The 14,566-nt window shown below is 43.9% G+C and overlaps 1 protein-coding gene across 2 annotated transcripts in view; it reads right to left on the bottom strand.

Annotated features, from left to right (window-relative positions):
• DOCK8 (dedicator of cytokinesis 8) overlaps positions 1 to 14,566 on the bottom strand; it is a 156,298-nt gene that overhangs the window by 121,623 nt on the left and 20,109 nt on the right. For both annotated transcript variants that reach the window (XM_014608664.3, XM_006261239.4), the window contains exon 2: positions 4,013 to 4,121. In XM_014608664.3, coding sequence (XP_014464150.2) covers positions 4,013 to 4,121 — 109 coding nt within the window. The remainder of the gene's footprint in view (positions 1 to 4,012; positions 4,122 to 14,566) is intronic.

A 14,566-nucleotide genomic window follows, 5' to 3' on the forward strand; every position in this document is an offset into this window, starting at 1 on the left:
CCCCCTCACTCGGGGTTCCTCATCTCTGCCCCCCTCACTCAGGGCCAAGGGGCTTCATTACCTGGTGGGCTCAGGTGGCCATAGCCATGCCTAGCCCTCACTCTCTCTCCTTGGCGTCTTGCACCCCACAGGACTCAGGTGGCCGGAGCCGTGTCTGGCCCCAACTGCCTCCAGTGTTACGCAAACCCACCCGAAGGCAAGGGCTACAGTTAAGGTGCCCCTACCCGCTTTTCATCAGGGTGATAACTGACCTGGCATTTCCTGGGGACTCCTGCGCCACTGAGAGCCCCACCAGGCCACCCACTCCCTGCAGGGTGCAGTTTTAGGTCTTGCCCAGGACCAGAAGCCTCCTAGCCATCCCCTATAGCTCCTTCCTTACCTCCAAGAATGATACATGAAGCCTTGCAGCCAGGTGATGTTGCTGCCTCAGCTGCCAGAAGCGGACTACCCTGTTTAAATGGGCAGCCAGAGCTCTAAAAAGGCTGCCACAATTAAGTACCTGCTGGCTGCTTGGCCCCAGTCTTAAAATGGCAGGCACCAACAGTGCCCTGCCACACCTTCCCCCTTAAAATGGTACCTTGGGGGTTTCCCCTGCTACTCCTTCAAAGCAGGCTCCCCTCAGAGCTTGTGAGAGCCCTCAAGTGGCAAGTATCCCCAAAGGTGCTCCGCCACACACCTCCCTCCTTAGAACGAGATCTGGGGGGCTTCATTTGGCTGCCTTCCCTGCTGGGCTCTGCCCCAGCCTACTGCAGCCCCTGCCACGTGGCGAGCACCCCAAAGGTGCTCTGCCACACCCCTACCAAGTAAAAACACCATACCCTACATATGCTGTTCTATAGATGGAGATGATGAAGAATATTCAGTAGTTAAAGAAAATGTGAAATCAATGTCTCAGATACAAATACAACCTTTACATTTAATATTGCAGCTACAACTGTTTCAGAAATTTAACCTGGAGTCAGGCAGTTTACATTTTAGTGTTTTTCCATACAAATAAAAACTATGGCCATCTTAAATAGAAAGAAAAAACACCTTTGAATTTAGCCTTATAAGAAGGTTCCCTTTCCCCCCTTTATCAAGCATCTGGTTACAGTTATTTTACATTTCAGTGAGTGGATTATTTATAAATTCTTACCCTGTCTTGTTTGCATCTTGTTAGGCACTAATTTATCCTTCCCTTTTCTATATCAGGCATGTTCCACTTTTAAGAATTTTAGGGTATTTTTGTTATCATGCATTTCTTTCTCTATAATAATGGTACCAGGATGCTTCATGCCCAGTTGTATGATTTACAGTACTGCAAATGAACTTTCCCAATATTCTGACCATAAAATGTTGACAGTATTACTCTGATTGCACTTTGTGTATGTGAACAAGTATACCTACTGAGCATGAATCCTATGCAATAACAGGATGTTTACTTGGGCATTCCACTGGTGCAGATAGAATATCCCAGCAAGGTATCTAATGAAATGAAACTGCTTTTAAAAAAGCTAAGTGATGCTGAATTACTACAAGAAGACCAATATAGACTTGAGTTTGTCCCTTGTATCAGTATCCTTGGGCTTTCCAGTCCTTCCAAGTAACTCTCCCATAACAACCTGTTGGGCCAATCCAGTTCTCTAATCGGAAAAGGTAAAACATAAATTAATTTTGACAATCCCCTGATACAGTAGGTGAAAGCTTGGCTTCACTAAATTATACAAACTTTACTGGATCCAAGATTTCACCACAAACCTCTACATCTGTGATATCCAACATCATTAGGTCCAAGGCTTAGGAAAACGGGGAAATTTTGCATTCTATGTATGATGCAATGATGCTCAGCAGTCAAAAAGTTCATCAAATCTCTGGCCTAACCCATTTTGCACTTAATATGGCACTGCATCCATAAAATGTGGTTATTTGAGAGAATGAAAACATGGGTTAAATACTGGAAATGGAGTACGCTGAGAGCAATGAAACCACAGCTAGGCAGCTAATAAGCCAAAAAAAAAGTCAGAAATACCCTGTTGTTTGCTTTTTAGAACATTAAGGTGAAATATAGATATATTAAAAAAACAAATTAAAAGAACAGGATATTATGAGGAAATGCTACAGCAGAGGTTAATAAATCCATCTCTTAAAACCCACACTTTTCTTCAGAAATAAAACCAGAAGGTCCCGTACAATTTTAGAACTACTCAGACTTTTTTTCTATAAGATGGAAAAGAATGGGAATTTTTTTTATACGAGGCATTTTACTTCTCTGAAATAACTTTTGGGAAAATCTCTCTCAGTGCCCTCTAAATGGGAAAGCCTAAAATTGACAGGGATTGCCTAATCATCCTTACTGTCAAATAGTCCTTGAAAGACTACGGACTTTCAGGACATGAACTAACTGTACTTTGCATATGAATCAATGACAAACACATTGCTGATATTTGGTAAAATATTGGACTAAATCTCACACTTCCCTAACTGAACACTATAAACTTCAAAAAGTATTCTTTACATCTATCTATAGTTCAATCAGTAAGTAAAGCATTAAGTACTAAGGCATCATGGCTAACAACATTAATTTACAGAAAATTAAAAACAAATTAAATAAATTTGAAAAGTATACAATTGTTTCCTGATAACATGTAGTATCTTGTAAACAAAACGATGCCTATTAGACATCACATATCACAGTTGCCCATTTTGAGCAGCCAAATCAATCACATTTTAATTTAGCTTCTAACTTTTAGTTTAGGCATCACAAATAAATCTTTATCAATTGAATTACATGCTTCTACATTTTGTAGTTTGCAAAATTATAAAGAATAAAAATAAATGAAAAGGCAAAAGGTAAATAAAGATGGATTGTAATGAACTATCGTAGTAGAGGCAGATTTTTAGAAGGAAAGGAAATCATTGATGATAACCCACTATACTTTTTCATGTAGCACACTTACAGATCAAATGAATCACCCTACAGAAATAGCCATAAATTACTATTACAAACATACCTTTTGGATGATGGGTTAGAAGCATGTAAATTGTGACAGCACACAAAATGGCGACTACAGGAAATGTAATCTTACCAAGTTTTGTAACAGCAGAAGCAGTTTTCTGTGAGTAAAGAAAAGAAAACCCTGCCTTCTCGTGATGAATAACCACAAGGAACAAGTTGAACACCGAACAATTTCAGATTGAGGAAGCGAGTGCTAGTTGTAAGCCCTGACACACAGGAAGCGATCGCTTACATACAGTGTTTCCACTTTTCACAATTACCACTGCACAAAGACTTTGCCTTTTCATACTACTAAAAAGAGTCAAACAGATGTATTCACAAGTGTCTTCAGCTGGTAACAGGCTTTTTAAAAGAACTTAAAAAAATTTACTTCCCGTTGTTCCAGTAAACAAGGGCTGGCCTCCTTTCTATGATATCTGAATGGTTGGAGAAAAGGTTGAGGGGCTATGCAACACCTAATCCAAGCAAAGCTATGCCAGTGACCTTCAAAGTGTGCATACCAAACCCTACCACATACCCCTGGAAAAGGGCTTAGCCTTCTATTGCTTCCCTGTCCTCCTCTACCTAGCAACGGATAGCATACATTTATGTTAAATGAGAATCATGTTCTTGGGTAAGATTATGCCCCAGCAACATTTCTTCCTGGCCACCTACCCATCTTTGAAGATCATCATCAGCCAGCACACAAAGTGCCTACTTCTATGCATATACATACCTACAGGGCAGGGCCGAAAACAATCCCAGCACAAGGCCATAATACGCACAGTCATTTATTTATTTACTTTGATTTATACCAGCTTGCAAAGAGAGTGCCTGTCTCAGGCTCTGGGCACCCTTGACAATAATTTCAGATCTACAATTGCCTCAATTCACATTGGAGTAGTTTTATGACGGCCTTATGCAGAGGGCAGCAAAAAGCAAGACCAGTCCCTTAAAAGGGTTCAGTTAATTCAGTCTAAAAACATAAAGCAGTATAAATGTAAAACCAATAAATAAAAGACTAAACTCAATACTTACTAGCTGGAGAGAAGAAAAGCCAGGAGTACTTATACTTCGTTTACAGAACTGTCCAAAGCTTGGCACTATGGTACCGGTAAATTGCTTCCTTATTTCTGCTGATGAATGCCTTTAATTAAAGAAAATATAACATTAGTATATGGGGTACATAAAATTAGATGGTTGAATATTTCTCCTAAAGTTTGAGCAACTTAACACTTCCAACAAATTGATCCAGAATATCTACAGTCCTAAATGATCAGAGGTTGTTCATTCTCTCATCAACAGATACATTATCATCTCAGCTAAATTTTTGGCAGAGAAAGAAGAATAAAAGCTAGTAGAAATAATCTTAAGTGAAGTGCAAGTGGAACCTGAAGTGGCAGTGTTTGTAGACAGCAGATGTGGTTCTACAAAGTACCTACCACAGAATAAGGGAGAGCAGGAAGCCCACTATCATCACAAAAGAACAACAACATTTTCATAATCTGATCACTAACCAAAAACACAACAAGGCAGGAGAATCACTGAGAGAACAGTAAAATCCCAGATTCTGGGCTTGCTGTGACTCAGAAATGAAACAAAGCAAAGAAAAAAAAACACAAAATGCAATCCCTGAGAGTAACTTTTTTTAAAGTATGAGGCAAACATAAGGGTGAGATTTTCAAAAATGCTTGCAAACTGATTTTAACAAGGACAGAGGGAAGCCAACACCAAGTACTTTTGAAAATCCCAGAGTGACTACTAAACCATTCAGCCAACTGGTTGATTCTGTATTTTGGGGCCTCTGTATACGCCACAATACTAGCCTTTAAAGCAGCTTAAATGCCCTTCTGCACTGCTTTAATGGTGTTGCTGTTTACATTGTTGGCGATTTAAATGGCACGTTAATGGCACTGCTGTTTACACTGTTGGCAGCATATTGTGTGTTAAGTGACTTTGGGCCGTAGCAAAATAAAACATGACTGAAGTGTTTTAGTTTGCTACTTTAGTAGTTGCAGAGGGAAGCACCAGGCCTCATGCAGCTTACAGGCTGTGCAGGTAGCCCATGCAGGTACGATCCACTGAAGAAAAAACAAACAAAGCGACGAGCCTGATCTTTTTTTTTTCCGCCCCCCTCCCTGGAGCCTGCCTGCCTGCCTGCCGGAGCTGCACAGGGGGCCAGTACTTCCCTCCACAGTTGCGGTGCCCCCTGGGACCACCTGGGCCAGATGCCTGCAGGCGGGTGCCACTGGGAGGTACCGCCACTGCCACGGAGGGGAAGCACTGCCCCACTCTGCAGCTGAGGGACTGCTCGGCCCACTGGCAGCTCGCCCTCCCCCCTTACCACCAATGGAGAGGCAGGTACGGATCAGGCCCAACTCTTGTGTACATGTCATAGGAGTTTACTTCAGTTTAAATTGAAGCGGGGTTTTTAAAAACCCCACCGCTTCAATTTAGGGAGAATTAAACCGAAGTAAACCCCCATGGCATGTACAAGCAGCCCTAGTGATCAGATGGACAGGATTGCTTGTTTTTAACAGTTACTTGACATATATTCTGTAGGGTGCAGGAAATAAAGTCAGATAATATCAGTACATTGTTTTGGAGCTGGTTAATTACATATTTCACTTTGAAGATGCAGAAAACAATATTTCAAAGATATAATGGGAATTGGGTGAATATAAGTCAGAGTTAGGCCCTTAACTGCTGTTTGCTCCTTTGAATGTGTCCCCTTCCCTGGTTGAGAATAACTGGTCTAGGAAGTAGTAGTCCCCAGGAGATCACAGTACTGCAGTGCTCACAGTAAGGTATGGTGAATCAGGATTTCATACTTCTATTCTCAGATATGCTTCTGATTTTTTGAATGATGCTGAGTTTTTAACTGAATTTTCTAAAGATGTTGCATGCTCATTTTTGCATCAGCAACCAATAAGAGTTAAGAGTACTCAGCCATCATCTGAAATCCTTTGATTTGAGGTTGATCTCTACCACAAGGCACTGATGGGTCTTGAGGTTACTTAAAAGTCCAATATTTGAGCAACAGATCTGTCTCTGCAGACGTTACAAGTCTTTCCACAGGAAAGAGTAGGTCATAGCACAGGATCTCTCTCCTTGTCCTTCCTCCACTCTCTCTTCTATGCTTTGAAAGCAAGACACTTTACCCTAAAGCAGGCTGCCATTTGGTTGAGGTTGCAGTGCCATTGCGTTGGTTATCAGTCTGGTCCTCTTAGCTCTTGATGTCAGCATCTATTTTCTTGAGGTATGCCTTCAATGTGTCATTGCAGTGTTTCCTTTGGCCATTGCAAAAATCTCAGGCCACAACTAAGTTGGGAGTAGAACATTTATTTTGGAAGCTGAAAGTCAGGCATCTGCACACAGTATCGGGTAGGGCTGTGCAAAGATTCAGTCGCTGATTCGTTTTGGTGGAAATTCGGCCCGATTTGGTGGCCGAATCTCCAAATGCGAATTGAATCAGGAGACCCTTTAATCTCTTTGAAATGAATCAGAACCCTCCAAATCGATTTGGAGAGATTCAAAAAGATTCGGAGATTTGGACATAGACACAGCTTTAAATGTTTTTTCTACATAGTTGATGGCTCATGAATGCTGCAATGTTGGGGTGCATGGAGTGTCCCACGGAAACATGGGGGGGCTCTCCAGTGTGCTTAGCAGCAGACCCGGAAGTGGACCAGAAGCACTTTCCCCAGCATGCTCCCTGGCGGACCCAGAAGTACTTCTAGTCCACTTCCAGATTGTCTAAATCAGCATCAAATCTTCGGATTCAGCTGAATCAAATTGGGAACAGTGATCTGAATCAACAAATCGAATCACTGTCCCTGATTTCGGCCGAATCTAAATCGAATAGGGCCCGTTTCACATATCCCTAATGTCTGGTCCAGCAAAGTTGGTGGTTTAGAATCAGTGACTCAATACTGGTAATACTGGCTTCAACAAGGGCATGGGAGTTTGTGCCATGATCTTCCCATTTGATGTGGAGAATTTTTGTATTATTGGCGATACCTTTCCAGGCTCCTGAGATGACAACAGTAGGTCACCTAGTTTCACATCCACAGAGAGTGAGGATAACGACTGCATTGTAGACCTGGATCTTGATGTCTTTCCAGATATTGCAATCAATAAAGATACACCAAAGCAATTTCCTGAAGGAAGCACTTGCACACCAGATCCTGTGCTGGATCTCATCCTCAATGTTTGCTGTCTGAGGTGGCCGGTTTTTCCACCATCACAGGCCCCCTGCATAAGCTCTCTGATAAGGCAAGTTTCGCCTGGACTCAGGAATGTCAGGATGCCTTCCTTGAGCTAAAGTGGTGGTTAATGTCACCCGGCCATCCTAGCATACCCTGAGCCTCAGTTACCTTTGCTGAATACCAACATGAGTGATGTTGGTGTGGCGGACTTACAAATTCAGCCCAGCTTGAACGGGCTCGGAAAATCTTTGTTTTTATTGGTGGATAACTCAGTTCAGTTAAGCTGTCAAAAAACTTCAGGCTGCAGTCACTCAAAAGCAGAAACAGCACTATGACCTCAGGGTCACTGGACAGATTTATGAACCAGGGGAATTGTTGTGGGTATAGAGCCAGAACAAGAAAGAGGGGCAGTGCCAAAAACTTTGCAAAAGATTAAGTGGCCCCCTATACTGTTGTCAAAAAGTTATAGGAAGTATTATATGAGCTGGTGAGCGGGCCCAACAGACAGACATCTGTAGTACATTACAACAGGATGAAACTGTATGTGGCAAAGAAACAGAGACGCTAGCCCAACATGGGAACTGGAGAAGCCTACCTGTCTACCACCCAGACGTTCCCAGGAACTGCTCAAGCTAATGCTGCCATTTCAGTGCCAAATAGGCCTGAGAGAGTGCTGCCAGAGGGTGTCTGTAAACCCAAGGGTGTAGAGTGGAGCCCACAGCCCAACAAGGATGAGACAAGTGAGGCTGGACAAATACAGGAGGTGAGACCAGGGATGAATACATGTAAAGGTACCCAATATTACCTTAAGCTGAGGGAAGCTCCCAATCCCGAGTTTGAAGGCAGGCCACAGAGGAAGAGGATACCTCGCAGGTGGCTTAGTGATTACATGCTGTAATTTGGGTTGAACCCTTCTGGTCCCAGCACACCCACTGGGCCTCAGGCCCCTCGCTGGGCCTCTGGACCCGCACGGTCCTGTTCTTCCTCTGGCAAGTACTTTTCTGTTGGGGTGTGCTCTCCTAGCCTTTCCCCTCCAAAGGGTCACCCATAAGACAGTGGGAGCTGAGGCTTTCCAGTGCCCCGTCCTTGCCTTTCCCTGGAGTGGCCCATGCATGGCATTTCATGGAGGCTACCCTGCCACAGGCAGTCCCAACACAACAAACAACTCCAATTGGTAGGGTGAAGTTTTAGGTCTTAGCCAGGGCTGGTCTTCAAACCTTCCTAGCCTTCTACCTCTCTGGGCTCTACCCTAGATGCCCTATACCCCTCCTGGGCTACTAACCAATGGGCCCCTGACCCTGGCTCCATCTTGCATCCAAATCCTCTATCTCTGGCCCCTAGCTCACTCTCGGCATGCTACCACCCCTTGTCATCCTGGGCGGCATGCTTCCTCACCCCTCCCTCTTGGCTGTGTCCCCACAAGGACTTTTGGGCCTCTCCTAGACCCTGGCCTTGCCTCCAGGCCAGTCCAGACTCCAGGCTCTCCCAGCTCTGGCCATCTCTCGTGGTGGTCTCTCTCACACTTCGGCCCCTCCTGGGCCCTTGCCCCAGCATTGGCCAGTCCAAGTTCCCAGGATCTGTCCTCCAACTACCAGCCCTCTCCTCACTGTGGGTCCACCCACTCAGGCCTCTCCATGGGTCTCTCTCTCTGTGGGTTTGGAGCCCTCCATAGGACTTCCTTACTGCAGCCCCTTCCTTCTCTGGGCTCATCTAAGCCCCTCATGGCCCCTCATAAAGCCCCTGTGCACACAGTTCCTCTCTGGGCTTGTCTTCAGCCTTCCTCTCAACAGGCTCCAGGCACTCAAGCCCCTTTCTCAAGGCTCTGGAGCCCACACCGGGTCCCGAGGAACCTCCTCCAGTCCCTTAGTTCCTCTGGATGTCATTCTCCTTGCTGGCATTCAGGAATGGTAGCCTTCCTGGTAGGTAATCTTTCTTCCACGGCTCCCAAGATGTTACTGCCCTACTCTCTGGGCTTGTACCATGTCTAAACACAGCCTTCCTCTAATCAGGAGACTCCCTTTACTCAGGTGACTCCTCTGATCAGGCCAAGCCACATTAGCCAGCCCCCTGGGTCAGCTGACTCAGCAATTAGCCCTGACCCTCACCTGCCAGTTGCTCAACAAGCTGCCTGACCTCTTCAAGTGGCAGGCACACCCAGTGCCCTGCCACAGGAAGGGACCCAGGGGGAAGCTGGGGTTTGCACGTGTGGATCAACAATCAGGAGAGAGTGCATAATGTGTGTGGAAGCGGCAGCAGCTGCAGCTGGTGAGATGCATAGCAGAAACCCAGGAACTGCAGTGGAGCTGATCCTAAGAGGTGCAGCAGGACATATCATGAAAGACTGAGGCTGGCAAGATGCGTGGCAGAGACCTGGAAGCTGCAGCAAGGTGATCTTGTGAGGTTGCAGCTGGTGAGATGTGGCAGAGATCTGGTAGCTGAAGCAGGGCTGGCTTAGTGAACCACAGTGTTGCGGCTCAAGCGTGGGGCCTGACTGCACAGTAGCAGGGCTCAGGTGCAGCCATCCATCCCACTATCACAGAGTTCATGAGCCGTGCCTGGTACCTCAAGGTATGTAGAAAAAACATATAAAGCTGTGTCTATGGCCAAATCACTGATTCTCCAAATCAGAATCAAATCTTCAGATTCAGATTCGGCCGAATTGAATCAAGGACAGTGATCCAAATCAGCAAATAGAATCACTGTCCCCTGAATCAAGCTGAATCCAAATCAAATACAGCCTGCTTTGCACACCCCTAAAAACTACAAGCTCTCTCCTTTTAGTTCACCTAGCAGTATGGAATATTGGTCTGCTTATCACAGATAAAGAATAAGACACTGTTTTACTAAAAACATGACTTTCCCTCAAACCAAGTAGGCCAGATCTTGCCTAGGCACACCATTCTTGTGGACAGTAATGGCATTTTTAGCAAAGTGTACCTGCCTGCAGGCACTGGCTCAATGTATTGCAAAAACTGTACCAGGACAAAGTATCTCTAAATTATTTGGGGTAATTAATACCCAAGAACAGGACATTGCTATGATTTACAAACAGGCAAAACATACAAGTCAGGTGCCAAACTTGCCTTTTGCTGTAGCAGATATAATTGCACTGAGATCACTGAAAATGGAAGGAATTGAACCCCTTCTTTTAAGCAACATTTGTCCCCATGGATTTTCAGAAGGAAGAAGTTTGCAAAGTGAACTGGTCATATTGAAATAAAAATGCAAAAGGAATTTGATAAACTAAGGACACATACTCTAGTTATAGTCTTGATTTTTTGTGTTTTATGTCATTTGTTTCAACATGCTTGTAAAATTATAAATTTTGTGATTCTAAGGACAGGAAGGAACAACCTCAGCAGAATGAAGACTATGTACTTCAGACAAATCAATCTTCAGTAAACTCAAAGAACAGGTATTCAAAGACCCTTGGAAAAAAATTCCAAAGGAATAAAGAAGCTCAGAAGAGCTGGTGTTTTCTAAGAAAGACTGCTTTAAAAAAGCACAACAGCAAGCTATACCAATGCAGGAGATAAGAAATATAGAAAGGGATCCACATGGCTGAATCTTGAATCAAGCATAAAATGGAAACTAAAGATGAGTATAAAGGAACAACACAAGCTGTAGAATCAAAAAAGCACAAAATGACTTACAACTGGAAAGGTACCAAAAAGACCATAAGAACACATTCTACATATACATGTACAAAAGATGACTCAGGAAAGTTTGTGTCCACAACTTAACAGGGAAGGAGAGCAAATAAGAGATGACAAAGAACACTGACAGAAAATGCATTTTACTTCAGTATTCAAAGAAAGAGTTTAATTGTGACTAGATTAGAGGTGCACCAATACATCAGTCCAATACCAAACTGGCACCGATATAAAGAAAATTTACTATATCAGAAATCAGCCATATCAGGCCAATAATGTGGCCAATAAATGGTCCATGCATGCATGCAGCTGCAGTGCAGCACAGGAAGCGAGGAGCACAGCCCGGCAGCTTGGAGAGCTGCCTCCAGCTGGTAAGTCTGTTGTGGTGGAAGGGGAGGGGGGAGAGAAGGGCATGGGGTGGGGGGGCAGATCAAGGCCCCCATGGTGAGGGAGGCGTGGGGCAGGGGCTTGGGCAAGCGCAGCCCAGCCAGGGAGAAGTGGGTGCGGCATGGAGCTGAGGCTTGTCTGGGGGGGGGGGGGGGGAGGGGGGGTGACTTTAGCTGCTGTGTGCCAGTGGCTCATCTGGCACTTGCCTACGTGTCCAGTGGCTCCCACCACTGCTCCCGTCACTCAGCCGGGGGGGGGGGGGGGTGCACAGTGTGGGGAGGCATGTGCCCCCAGAAATGCGCAAGGCACATTGGGGCCAGGGCTGCACCAAGCTCTTCCTGGCAGGGCGGGGCTGCATTGAGAGGGGGCTATGGCAAATTTGTGGCTGCAGCTCCCCCTGTAATCCCCTTCCCAGTGCAGCCCCACCCCACCAATAGCTTGGTGCAGCCCTGGCCCCAGCCCACCCCGCCCCATGCAGATCCAGGGGCACATGCCCCTCCCCACCCCCATGCCCTCTCAGATGAGTGGCGGGAGCAGTGGTGGGAGATGCCAGATGCGCAGGCAAGCGCCGGACAAGCTGCCGGACCAATGGCATGCAGTGGCGGGAGCTGCCCCCGCAGCCAGCCGCACCCTCCTCGCCCTGGCTGGGCAGCATTTGCCCCAGCCCCTGTCCCCCTCACTGTGGGGGCCTTGATCTGCCCTTCCATATCCCTTCTACCACAACAGGCTTACCAGCTGAAGGCAACTCCATGCTGCCGGGCTGGTATCAGAAATCAGGTCGGTATCAGCCAACAACCGATTTTTAAGGAGCCATATTGGCCACAAAAATTTCTATCGGTGCACCCCTAGACTAGATACTTAAACTACAGGGGATAAGATCAGGACACAATAGGGAAAGAACAAATTAAAGAATATTTACATAAACTAGATGTACACAAGAGAGCAAGGCCCGATAAAAATCACCCTTGAGTCCTGAATAAACTAGCTGAAATGATCCCTAAGCCATTAGCAATTATCTCTGAGAATCTGCAGAAGACAGGGACGGGATAAGGGCAAACACAGAAAGAAGTGGGGGGAGAGGGCAGGAAGAGGGAAAGGAGGATGCAAGGATTATAGTCCAGCTTCTGATACCTAGGAAGATGTCATATTGAATGAAATAGTTCGAATGTTTGTAATAGTTGCCCATTAGCCAGTTCAGGAAGAAGACAAGATTCATCTTCTTATCTAGGCCATTGTTTTGGTCAATGTGCGGAAGGTCCTGACTTTCCTCAAAGTCTTAACTTTTGAATTTTATCTTTAGAGGCCTTTAACAAAGTTAACCTAAAAATGACCCTTATGCAAACATCCCACATTCCGAGAAATCAAACCCTAGGAGCCTTTTAAAAGATTGGAAAGAAAGGAAATTCCTCAAAGTAATTAAAATGATCAACAAAAGAAACTAATTACCAAGCAAAAGAATCTGTTAAGTAAGATCTGAGCCCAAGTTTGGGAGTAGTGACAGGTTTGGGTAGGAGGGGCCCAAGACGGCAACTCACTCAATAAAAACTGTAACCTACTGTTCCAATTTGGAGGTAACCTCACTTGCAGAACAACAAAGGAAGAATTGCAAGTGTAGGCCAGATCAGACTGATCACCTGAACCACCCTCTCCGTGAACACGAATCTCTTAGTTCACGCTGAAGCTGCGGAGCACCAGAAAGGGACTAAAGGAAGGGGACTTAGTCCTATCAGTATTGAGGCCAGCCCATTGAATCGTATTGCTGAGGCAAGCCCATTGAACCGTACTACTGAGGCCAACCCATTAAATTGTACTACTGAGGAATGAAACCATATTTAGGTGTTTGGCTTCTCAGAATTCTAGGATTGTAAGTATATTATGAAAAATAATAGTATTGATTCAAATTTAACTTTTAGTTGCAACTGTAATTGTTTTAAAGAAGTGCATTTGGAGCACTGTTTCTGATATATGTAGTTATTGTGTTCTTAATGTTTGTGGTATTTCTTAAAGCTAAGCAGTGTTGTATGCGTAGCAAAGAATTTTAAAATAAAATTATGTTGTATGAATTAAGAGTGTAATCATTGTGAAATCGTGCAAGTAGCTAAAAATTTCCCCAGCCAGTGCATCAAACAAATCAGTAAGTTGTGTGGGATTTTCTCTATTCCATAACCCACTAGAGACAGAAGATACTAGAATAAATTATTACAAAAATAGGTTATAAGCAACTGAAGGATAATTAGAAAGTAAGAAACAACTCACAAAGATTGTCAAGATTTTATTTTGTCAAACTAGTCTAATTTTCTTCTTTGGTACAGTAAATGTCCTAGTGGATAAGGAAGAAGTAGTAGATGTGATATATTTTGACTTTAGGAAGGTTTTTGATACCATCTGACATGTCACCCTCATAGCCAAGCTAGGAAATATGAGCTGGATTAAATCACCATCAACTGTGTATAAAAATGGCTGGGGGAAAGAATAAGTACTCAAAGAGTAATTGATTATCAGAGGCTCAGTGGTGCACTATACAGACATTTCAAGTGGGGTTCTGCAGTGAGCTGTTCAAATATTTTTATTTAAATTATTTTCCTGATGGAATAAGGAGTACATTTATTAAATCTGTGGCCAATACTTAACTGGAAAGAGCTGAAAGCCCTCTGAAGGACAGGATTAGAACTTAAAAATTATCTTTATACTGTGCTCTGAAATTGATAGGATAAAATTCAATAGACAAATGAAAAGTACTAAATTTGTGAAGGAAAAAATAGCCAAATGAACACATTAAACAAAAATCTGAAGATCAGTATGGACCACAACCTAAATGAATGAACAATGTGATGCTACTACAAAAAAGGGAAATCTCATTCTGGGATATATTGGCATTTTTTTTACATATGTAAGATTTAGGAATCATTTTAGCTAGTTTATTCAGAAGACGGGAAAAATTTCTGTCTAAAGTGTACAGTACGCTAATCAGGTCCTTAGAACTGAACGTGGTTATGATTTATGCTACAAAAAGTGAAAGCTGCATTTAACCAGGGGACCCCTCTCCCCTCATCAGTGGTAAGACCTGTAGGTTTTAAGAATTCCACTTATCAAATTGGAGAGAATCCAGAGAACAACAAAAATCATAAGAAGTTTGGAAAACATGAGCCATAAAGAATGTTGGAAGGAATTGGGGTCTTTTAGTCTAGAAAGAGAAGACTAAGGGAGGACATGTGCATTTCTTTCCCAACCCCTTGAGAACATGGAGAACAGTTGATCACTGTCCTTGTTAAAACAATTTTTTACATTTAAGACATTATCAACTCAATTTGCAGGAAAGTCTACTTATATTAGCTGTTTTGAAA

Source organism: Alligator mississippiensis, chromosome 3, assembly GCF_030867095.1.
Source record: "Alligator mississippiensis isolate rAllMis1 chromosome 3, rAllMis1, whole genome shotgun sequence".
Classification (NCBI taxonomy): Eukaryota; Metazoa; Chordata; order Crocodylia; family Alligatoridae; genus Alligator; species Alligator mississippiensis.